At 53.8% G+C, this 11636-nt stretch overlaps 2 protein-coding genes across 2 annotated transcripts; both read left to right on the top strand.

Annotated features, from left to right (window-relative positions):
- Positions 1-849: 849 nt before the first annotated feature.
- Positions 850-4544, top strand: AA0111_g8572 (hypothetical protein; the record flags this gene model as incomplete). The annotated part of the gene is made up of 2 exons (XM_028655034.1): positions 850-896; positions 950-4544. 2 exons carry the CDS (start codon positions 850-852, stop codon positions 4542-4544), a joined length of 3642 nt encoding a protein of 1213 aa, XP_028503693.1.
- Positions 4545-5456: 912 nt separating this feature from the next.
- On the top strand, positions 5457-11114 carry AA0111_g8573 (hypothetical protein; the record flags this gene model as incomplete). The annotated part of the gene is made up of 1 exon (XM_028655035.1): positions 5457-11114. The coding sequence occupies one exon, from the start codon at positions 5457-5459 to the stop codon at positions 11112-11114; it is 5658 nt and encodes a 1885-aa protein (XP_028503694.1).
- Positions 11115-11636: the final 522 nt, after the last annotated feature.

Below are 11636 nucleotides of genomic sequence, written 5' to 3' on the forward strand. Positions count from 1 at the left end.
GCGGATGCGCTGGAAGGGTGGAAGTTGCACCAGGGTAGAAGACGGATATGCGCTCAGTTGGTGGAATGCTCAAGCCGCGTCTCTCGTAGTATCAGGGCAGCAATGGCAAGGCAGAAGGGTGTTCTGATGCGACGCGGAAGTCTGCCCGAGTGCGTGGCGTAGGGGAAATGACTGCGGTCACTAGTTTTCACTCTAGCGTTGGACGGAATTTCGGGGGACGCAGACGTGCGTGCTGGTGGATCGAGTTGTCCGTGGGGGGAGGTCGAGCAGCAAAAAGTGGAATATGTTGAGGGTTGAAGCGCGGGCTGGGGTGAATTGGGGAACGTGGCCCATGTCACGTCCTAATTTAGGGCTGTCGTCTGCGCCACACCTGACGGGGCTGCAATCCGATAGTGGCACTGGCCTTTGAGCCGTAGAGCCGTCAAGCCGTGCGGAGAATTGGTGCTGTGACGAAATTGATGGATTGTAGTGAAGCTGCAATCACTCTTCCTGCCTCTGCTCATTTCAACTCTACCGTGGGTGGGCGATTCTTGGTCTCATTTCAGGTCGGGCCTTCAGCACGCGCAGCAGGTGACGTTATCCCGGAAGCTTGGTCGAACCCGCAGCCAGTCCCTCCCGCCTTGCTCCAGCCACGCTGTCTATCACCATCGCTCCGGCTGTCAACCACCCCCTCAGTGCTGCAATCGCGCACCACCCAGCCAGCACCTTTGTCGCAGTGTCTGTCTCGGTAGACATCCTCTCACCTCCCTGGATTGCATGCGCTGTAGAATATAGCTGGTTTTGGGCTCCGCCCTAGTAGAGCTAGAGTGGTGTGCACATCCTATACCCCGACTTTGATACTACTCCAGCATGTCCGGCCCATTCCGCTTCCAGGCGGAAGAAGCTAGGTCACCACTGTAGGTGGCAACTATACACATGCAGTATGCATCCATAGACTGACTCGTGCTAGCGACCGGAGCGCGTCGCCCTTCTCCGCAGGCCAGCCCGTGTCATTCAAGACCAACGTCAATCGTGCCAAAACAAAGAAATGGGTGCAGGCGAAGAAGAACGCCTATGATGGCGATGACTGGGGCGACTATGACGAGTACGACGAATACGGCGTTAATCAGGAGCCGCAACAGTCACAAGCGCCGGCGCAGCGATACTATGCCCAGCGTCTAGAGCAGCCGTCGCGCAGCTTCACCGACCCTTCGCAGCAGGCGCCTCTCCCAAAAGGCCGGAGGAATTCATTTGAGCACGGAGAAGAACAGCGCGCCTTCTCCTCAACGATACCACACCCCCAGCACAATTACGGCCAACAGCATGAAGAGCCACGGATACAGACAAGTGTTGGTGGCTATGGTCAGGGCTACGACACAGGAGAGAGAGGCGACTTCAGCCCTTCTGCCATGCCCCCGCCCCTTCAGACACGCATATCACAGGTCCCTGCTGATTTCACCCCACCCATCAACACCCAGTTCCCTCCTCGCAAGAGCAGCATAGGCCAGGGAGACATGCCAGCGCCGACTTCCCCTCGATCTCGTCAGGGCAGTCAATCCGACAAGCCGCTGCCTTTCATCAGGCCAGCGGACATCTACAAGCGGCATGAGGAGGAGCGGCAACGTGCTTCGCTAGAATCGTCGCGACCAAGTCTGGACTCCCTATCTTCCCCAACACGAGACAACATCACCTCTCCTACAGAAGGTGGAAGATCGCTGCAGCCCATGGAAACTGTCGCCGAGCGCAAGAGCGAGTACTATCTGCCTGACTACGATGCAGCAGCCCCGCACCAAGACAAACCGCAATTCCACCAAGACCAGTCTCTTGCGTCACCCCAGGATGACCAGGGCCTACAGTCCGTCGTCGACCAAGCCTTCACTCGCGCTGATGAAAACCGCTCGGTTCCGCCAACACCCATATCAAACGACAACGATTCGAGCTCGGACCTGTTGAGAAGCAATACTGGGAGTACGTCGGGGATCAGTCCAATTATGAGCCGCGTACCCAGCTCTGCAGCGTCTGCACTGAGGAACCGTAACCAGGCCGAAGGTAGTACACCCGCTATTGCAGAGGAACCTAGTGAAACTACGACGCCCATCACCCAGCCAACGTCCGCCAATGTTATCGAGCCAATGCACCACGTTCCACGGAAACCCTCGCCAGGTCACAATCGCAACTTCTCCAACTCTTCCATACCGCGCAGCGGCCTTGCTACGCCCACACGTGGTGACAGTCCTGCTCGTTCGCCTGTCTTAGCACCGAGCAGGGACGTGCCCGAACCAGAATCCGCTCTTGTTACAACGGAAAGCAACGAGGCGCCCGACGCGATGGAGGGCGGTCTCCAAGGTCCATCTTCTGCCTATGCTACTCGCGAAGCAGACATCGCCACTGCCGCGAGAAACGGGCCAGACAATGGTGCGTCCGAACTCGGTGCAGCAGAGCTTCGGTCACAAGACACCTTCCTGGAGTCGCATAATGCGCAAAGCCCTGTCGACGATGTTTTGCCGCGCGATCGCTCCGAGTCTCCAAGCAAAGGCCGTGTGCAAGCGTTGGCTGGTAAATTTGGAGAGGTAGCTTCGTCAAGACGTGGTTCCACACAGTCCAATCGCTCAAGGAACAGCATTCAGTCGTGGGAACGGAGCAACGACAACTCACGTGCGGGGTCTCCGACGAAGACTACTCATTCGAGACACAGCAGTCCTGTCAAAGAATTCCGCCCTCATCTCCCAGGCCAATGGGAATCGTACGCAACCACGGCTATGACACCCTCAGATCACGGTGAGCAAGATCGTGGATTGAGCCTCGACACTAGTGGCTCAAACTCACTCAATAAAACTGACCTCACGCCAACAACGCCCAAGCACCCAGTCGCTGGCGTATCTGCAGCGGGAACGGACACGTCCGATCCGATTGCTGCACTGAGAGATGCTGGAGCCGCCATGGTCAATTCTATACGCACAACCCTGGGAGCTGATGATAATACATCCGAAAACCAACAGCAGCAGGAACGTCGTACCGACCACGGCAACGTTTACCTCCCTAGACCCCTTCAGTTGGATCGTACGATCACTAGCAACTCAAGTGCACCACCAACTCCCCCTGCAAAGGATACACCAGAGTCAGAATTCCCGCCACCAGCACCTCTGAAAGACCGATCCTCACAGCCCTTCGAGAGCCAGTTCAAGCGACCAAGTCTTGACCCCCAATTGAGTACTGATCCGTCAGCTGAAGACCAAGAAAGCGATCGTTTGCGCAAGGAGATTGTCGCAAGCCTCAGTCCGTTCAAGGCTCCAGCGTCACCGGCTAGTGAAGCCAATCGATCCTCGCTTGCGCCCGTTAGCCCCGGCGCCAATCGTGCCAGCTCTATACTGCCAAGTGAGTATGACACCTACTGGGCGGAAGAAGACCGCGCTTCTCGTCGGTCTTCGCACGAGACTGCACAACACTCTCAAGACCAGCCGTCGGGAAAGACAGTATCTTTTCTACCACAGTCTGAGGAGCCGACAAAACCGGTGATACTCAACCGATTCAGCTGGGAGGCAAGCAACTCGCAACTGCAAACACCAGAAGAGCAAGCGCAAGATGTGCCCGTAGCAAACCCTACAGAAGCATCAACAGCAGCCGTAGTATCCTCCCCAGTCGAGCAAGTTGCAGCTCAGGAGCGCCAAGGGTCGTCTGAACCTCTTCCCGACTCATACTTCGGCCCAGATCACACTGTCACGGTCACTAAACCGGATTCTATTAGTCATACTGATATCCCACCACAACCCTCTTCTCCGCCCGTTGATCATGCACGCTCACTTACCAGCCCAATCACTAGCCCTACTCGAGAGAACACACGCTCGCCGGGACTTCATGTTGTCAACACGGAGCTCAATCCAGAAGCCGTGGATCTCCCTCCACGCTTCAGTGCGGATCATGAACCATCGCCGATACTCAAAGAGCCAGACTTGAGTGAAAAACAACAACTCGAGCAGCCCACGGAACATCCAGCCATTCTGCCACCCGTTAGGGACCCTCCAGCGCCCACTGCTGTGCAGGATGCTTCACCCATGTCGCCAACCACAGACAAGCCTCTGGGCGCTCGAGAGATTGCAACACTGGCTACAGCTGCTGAGCGAATTGATGCCTACAATGGAACGCGAGAGTACTGGGCGAAGTATGATCATGGTCTTAATGACTGGTTACACTCTGCGCTCGAAGCAAATCCTGATCTTGCTATTCAGAGCTACCCAGTACAGCGAGCCCCTACAAGCTCGGTACGTCATAGGCATACTGGTTCTCTGGCCCTATTTGGCAAGCTTGGAGGATCAAGCAGCCACGATGTGAGCACTGAACAACATAACAATGCTAGCGTGCCAGTCCCTGCGATCTCAAGCTCCCCCACCACTGCTGCACCCGCTAGCTCAGGATTTGGTGGACGAATAGCAAATCAGCAGATGCAGCTCAAAGGCAAGGACCTGCTTCATACCGCCAACGTATTAGGCGGGAAGGGCATGACTAGTGCTAAAGGATTGTTTGCGAAAGGCAAGAGTCGCTTCGGCCGCGAAAAGGTAGACAAATGATCTCTTCTATCCATTTCCTTACACAGCATGCGACGATGCCAAGACAACCTTTTCTTTTGACCCATGGACTACGGTGGGTGATGGGATGGAATCGTATGGACATCGAATGCGGCGTCTATGACCTTGTTTTGGGCGTTTTCGTTCTTTTGCCATTGACGACCGTAGTCCTCGCCTGTAGCCCCATAATCATTTGAACGTAATCTCAAGTCTGAATCCAGGTCGGCTCGGCTTCTTTACAGTAGCGTTTTTTTGCTGATGTGATGCGTGAATCAGACTTCTCATGCCCGGGCCGACTCCGCGCCTTCTTCCCGCGAAGCCTCCGAAGAACCCGAACTTGTGACACGAAGATCAAGAGCATCGACAAAACTGAATTTGATACGTTCCAAAACAGAGAAGGAAAAGGAAAAGAGTGAGGAAACCTCAAATGAAGAAAAGAAAAAGCGTCGGTTCTCGTTCTCGTCACAATTCCGCCGTGCCAGTCGCTCGAGAAGCAGACCGAATAGTGTAGCTTTACCGAAAGATACCCCATCGGTCTTTAGCTCGACACCTAAGACCTCGCCTCCCCGTGAGCTCCATCACTATTTGATGGGCGAACGTCGACCGCATTCTTTCCATGCACCAGACTCTTGGGTCGGCACCCCACCCACTGCGCTTAACGAGTACTTTAGTACTACACCGCCACGTCGAAGCTCCTCACAACCGCGGTTAGGCATATTGCCCTCTCCAGCAAAGAGTGCTTTTTCGAATCCGGACAGAGACACAGCGGACCATGTCCCTCCTGTCCCTCCTATTCCAAACGAAGTTGCTACCAAGCACTATCGACGCAGGTCCAGTCAGGATAGTGCGAGTCATCGGATGCTGCAGTCCGTTATTCGACACTCAACGCCTCCGATCGTGCCCAACAGGCACTCCATGCCTGCAGCAATTACGATAAATCCGAATAACGAGTATCGCCCAGTATTCGCCGAGGACGACCCGCCGTCTAGTGCTCAAGAAAGAGCTGATGACTATAAGATATTGCTGCGTGTTCCAGAGGGATCTTTCCAACCGGATCTGCCCACAGCCGAATCTGGTGATCTTCGACGTGATGGCTTCCAGTTTGACTTCAGTGATGAAGCGCCGAAGAGGGTTGGGCATGACGACATGGATGATGACGATCAACCACCGCAATTAAACCATGATCCAATACCAGTGTCTTCGCGACTTGATCTACAGCAGTCATTCAGGTATAGCAACAAGCACATGGATGTAAGCGATGAGGATAGTGATAAGGAGCCCGTTCGTGGAAGGGGGTTGGCTGTCTTACCAATGCGGGAAACGAAGCAAAAGCCCGATAGTATCAGTCCAGTGCTACCCCCTGTTGGGCCGTCTCCTGGTGCTGTGTCAAACATTAATGACAAAGCAATGGGTATCAAGGATGATGAAGATGCCCATGGAGCTGGAATTATCAAGTACGAGAATACGCCTTTTGTTCTGATCCCACAGCAACCAGACGCTGTCGTTGCAACTGAACGACCATCTGCAGATACCATTGGTGCCCCAGGCTCTCGAGAAAACCCTCAAAATCTTGCAAAATATCCGTCGGTTGAGCTTGAATACAACACGTCTACTCGTGGGAGCTCACGTATTCTGCCTCATCACAGGATCAACGAGATTTCCAGCGCAGAGCGACAAATTGGGTATAGAGATCGCGCCTCTGATGTTGAATCACCTACTCTTGGTCTTCTTGATGATGCCTTTCGTACTGGTCAAGTCCGACGGATTCCCTCATCCGAGGCTGAGGTAATTGTTGCGCGCGATGCAACACCTGCATCAGATACACCCGTTGATGACAAAGATGATCAAACTGCGTCAAAAATTGAGAAGACAGATGCAGAGCGTGCCTTTAGCCCCGTGTGGTTTGCCAAGAGTGATTTGCAGCTGCCCGACACGAACACACGGGGTCTCGGGGATGCAGACGAACGCGCGCAAGCCTGTGCAGCGACGTTTGCAGAGGAACCCGGCGAGAACGCAAGGAGTCCACCAGAAACCATTGGCGAGATTGCAGCCCCAGCCCAGCAACAAATACGAGGACATGGGGAGACTTCGCTTAGCGACACCCTTGCGGGGGCCAATGCTGCAACTGCTGACAGCGACACCTCGACGCGCCGCGTCTCTACGCCGCCTTCTCGGGGCGTCAACGCCGTTGAAGGATATCCCGCATCTGATCTGGTCGATACATCATGGGACCACAGACACTCCACAATTGAACCGCGCGTTGATACAGACGATTCTGATAAGATGAGAGATGAAAGCGACCGCGTAACGCCCGTTGCGCAGGTTCCGCGCATCACCCAGAATGGCCCCGAGACACCCAAGGCTGAAGAACCGCACGACGAGATTTCTCATCCCACGATGTCAAATGGCTACTTCCGTGGCCAGGGTAACTTTCCAGACTTCAAACACCAAGCACATCAACTGCAGGTCTCGAACAATGCTACAACAGCTCCAGAGCGGTCAAGGTCCATGCTCTCGCAAATATCTGCCATGGTCTCAGACGACGGCAACAATCCATATTCACAGACATCTACTGGAAGATCTACCCCGTCTACCATTCGTCGAATGCAACCAGACTCTACCATGAAGCCTTCGACGGCTCCACCACAGATCCCTGAGGAAGTTTTAACGTCGTATGGCGATCATACAGCGAATGGCAGAGATGATGACTTCGATCTCTATGCAGATCACAACGGAGTTGTCAAGGATGTGCAAGACAAGAGTGGCCGGCCCTTGCGGCTTGCAGATCTCCAAGTACCAGGAACAGCGCCACGACCACAGCCATCAAAATCTTCAACCTCCGACATTGGGAGTGCACCAGCATCTCGTGATGGGGAGCATCCAAGATATAGTTTTGAAAGGCCAATGAGCTTCGTTTCAGGGCCTGAAGACCAGGATGGTAAACCTCAAGACCAGATCAACCAGGCCGCAGCCTCGAACGCAATGCAGGTGCTACCAGCTTCTGAGCAGCACCGACATCAACCACAACAATCACGAAATATGGAGACAGTGTACTCGATGAACCCGCCAGCAAGCATGGCTCCGCCACCAGACCAAATCACATCGCGGCACCAACCAGTGCCTGCTCCAGGACCAGGCCCGTCGAAAAACATTTTCCACGCTGTCAAGTCAATCAATCCTGAAAGCAAGACGATTCAGCCAGCTATTGACTCTTGGCGACCCTCGGGCGAATCCGTTTCCCAGCAGGTGCTCTCTGAGAATCCTAATGTCAGTTACCAACCACCACCGACCAATCAACCCTCAGACCATATGTTGCATGAGCCACAAAGGAGACCGATGATTCCCGGTCAACCAGTTTCGCAGGATGCTCAGAATTACCCGCAGGCACAAGTGGGATCCCATGAGATTCAGGCGCATACGCAGGGCAGTGTACCACGGAACCAGTTTGAACATCATCAGCAGATGATGCAGAGGCAAGCACAATACCCTCGACATCAAGATGCAGAGTTCAGACCGCCTACTACTCGTTCACATCCGTCTGCCGAACAAGTACCAAGACAACAAGAGAAGCCATCAAAACCCAGACTTTCATCCATGTTTAAGAGCCTTGGCGGGAAAACCCAAGCAAATTCTCAGCACCCGCCGAGCACTAGCAACACCACCATGCTTTCGGATTCCAAGCCCCTTCCACCCAATCCCAGCTATAGTGCTCCGGTTCAGTCTGTAATGGATAGGTTCACACGACCTAGAGAGGCGTCCAAAGAGAGACCTGCTGAACAGCCCAGGTCTTTCGTGCCACCCAACCGCCCAAGTATGGGTCAGCAACCACAATTCATCCAAACCCCATTAGTGGTACCTTCGACCGACTTGCATCGTGATGCAAGGGTGCCCATGACATCTGGTGCCTCAAATGGTTTTCCATCTCTGCAACCACCGTCCATGCCCCAAGCCCAGGCTCAGTCGTACCAAGTAACCCAGTCAGGAACACCAGAAAATGGAAAGAAGAAAAGGTTTTCTGGATTTGGAGCTTTGTTCAATCGAGGTGGTGTGAGCGGCGACGGGCCGGCTGCGAAGTCCAAGTTGTCGAAAGAAGGAAAGAAGGCACAGAAGGCTCAACGGAGCTCCTCTGTCCCTCCTGTTCAACCTCCACCATCTCAATGGCTGCCTCAACAACAGCAAACATACAAGCCACAACAGTCCGGTTTGGCATACTATCCTCCTGGACAACTGCCGCCACATACTGTGCATAATGAGCCACCCATGGGTCCAAAGCTAGGGTTATCTCAGCCAGCACCACATATGTATTCTCAAGGACCACTTCAACAGTATCAACAGGTGCAAAATATGCCGCCGGCACGGAAATCGATGTCCAATACGCGTCCAGAAGAAGGCTCTGCATTCCTCAAGACAAAGCAGCTAGCGATGGAACACCAAGCTCGGCAGAGTAGTTTGCAGTCACACCACCCTCTTGCTTCTAATGCTGGCAATGCAGCACAATCATCAAGCCGAATGTCTGGAAGCGCTGTTCCCCACATGCGTCATCCAAGCTTGGGTCCTCCTATTGGTGGATACTACAAACCTCAAGCTGAGCGACCTTCAGCGGAACAGGGAGCCTACGCAGCTTCTTTAGCTGCACGACAACAAGCAGAGCAGCACAAACAGCAGCAGATACCTCAACAGGGAGCCTATGCAGTATCGCAGGCTGAGCGACAACAGGAGAGGCAGCAGTCTGCGGGAAGCCAAAATGTTCATAGGGATCCTCGTCATACTCAGCAATCGGAACGGCAAACATATCCTGGACCGTCGCCAGAGCAACTCGCTCACCAGGCCTGGCTTGCACAACGCGAGCAACTACGGCAACAGGGGAGACTCACCAACGAACACGATCGGTCGTCGCTGAATGACGATGCGCAAGTCCAGCAACTGCACCTACAACAGCAGCAAGACCAACACATGGAACAACGGCAGCCGAACAATTCCCAACCTCTTCCCTACCATAACGCGTCCGAACCCAGACTTCAACACCCTTCTCAAGAAGCTGTTCCTATTTCTCCACCACCTGTTTCTCCTATGCAAGAGCCCAGATATGACGCACCTCCGATACCAGCCGCGTATAATCCTGTTTCTGGGGCTTTTATATCCCCACTTGACCGGGAGCAGCAGCCCATATCAAATCAATTTCATCGTCAAGATTCGGAACCTAGAATGCAAACGGTATCGCCACAGATATCTGCACAGTCTCCAGCTCTTCCCAACGGTCGATCACACTCAGATGCAAGCACTATGTCTCTAGTATCGCCAATCTCAAACTCACCAGCCTTGCCTAATTCTTCTCCACCTCCTGTTGGGCAGCGTTACCAGAAGCCAAGGATGAGTAGTATCTCCGAAGTACATCAACAAGACCGCCCATGGCACTTCAACTTCCCAGAGGGCGCCACTGAGCAGGAGATTGTTCGAGCACGTCAGGGACAATACATGCAAGAGCGCTTCACTGCTCAACAACAGCAACAGGCTGAGAGAGCTGCTAGCTCACCATCGCCTCGTGCATCACCGGAACAGATGACGTCAACGACTGTGCCTTCACATGCTCAATCACAGGGCGGCGGTTTCAGAGAACTTTTACCCCGGCACTCTTCACAGCCTGATCCAGAATCACAGGTTACACAGTCTAGTCACGATCTGCAGCCCATGGTCCATCGCGATGCAACTCCTGTACAGCCCACGCCGATACGTCCTGGACAATCTCCACCACCCGCAGCGTACCCTCTCCCCATGTCGCCTGACCCGACGCTAATAGGTAGTCCTGTGAATCCCACCGCAAGCGGTTTACCGCCACCTCCACCCCCGAAGGTCGCCCACAGCCCTGTGCGGCCTGGATTTGGCAGTACGCAACCATTTTCATTCGAGAATCAACGACAACAGTTCCATCATCCCTCGTCTCGAGATGATGGATATGGTTCGTCACAAACGGTCGTGCCACAGTATGACGAGCAGGTACCAGATGAAGCTCCACCGTCGTACGATGGTCTCGGTGTACCCAACGACGGAATGAACAAGAGTCGTCCAGAAGCACTTCGACCACCTAACATCACGACGAATCTGGAGTATGAATCACGCGGCCGACAATCAGGATCTCGACCACGTCAACCATCGATTGGTATCCTGCAGCACCCACAACCAGCCTCGATGGCTGCATCGCCCCAACGCACGTCACCGGACATGGGTGCCGAGTCTCTGCGTCGCCAGCTTCTGCAGCAAGAAAATCTCGCACACATGGAACGCGTTCAGCGCGAACAAGAGCAGCGCGAAAGACATGAACGTGAGAGGCTAGAGCGCGAGGCTGCAAGGGCAAGAGCCAGAGAGCTTGAACGGAGTGCATCTGGTGGCGGACAGGTCCCCAGCCTAAGGAGCGTTGGTGGTAGTACTACTGGGGGACCTTCAGGCTGGGAGAGACGCGGAAGTTATAGCAGACCGGTGTTTGAGTTGCCTGCTGTTGAGGATGACGAACCCACTATGAAGGCGACTAGCTACCCTGGACAGGAGTGGGTACCGCCTATGTGGGATGGCGACTGAGCCCTACGCCCTAATTCGCCCTTTTTCTTTTCTCCACAATCGTCTCAGTCGAGTTTCCACTACCTGTCATGATCCCTATTCATAATTCCTTGGAAGCGATAGGGTCTCGTTTTTCCTTTTCGCGTATACCACCACATCATCGCATCTAGGTCTATCTACGCGTTTTGAGCAAATTTGGATACCCCAATCATTTCTTTCTGTACACATCGGACAGTTTCGGTCTTATTTTTCCTATGATTGTACGATCCCTGTGTTTAAATGTTTAATCGTGGTCGAACTCATAGGCTGATTTGAAGTTGGGCACAACGGTGTCAGTCTCGTATATATGTCCCCGTATTTAGTAATGTAATTTGCTATACCAGAAGCAAGATTTACTCAGCAATACGGTACCGATTCTTTTCCATTGGCTGGGAGCTATTTGGGTGTCAAACTGAGGTGCGCAATCTCTGAGTCTTACCGATACACGCGGTACCATGGATCGTGGTGGGCTCCCGCCTAGAAAGCTGAGATATCAGCGAGGAC

Source organism: Alternaria arborescens (assembly GCF_004154835.1).
Source record: "Alternaria arborescens strain FERA 675 chromosome Unknown contig_22, whole genome shotgun sequence".
Lineage (NCBI taxonomy): Eukaryota > Fungi > Ascomycota > Dothideomycetes > Pleosporales > Pleosporaceae > Alternaria > Alternaria arborescens.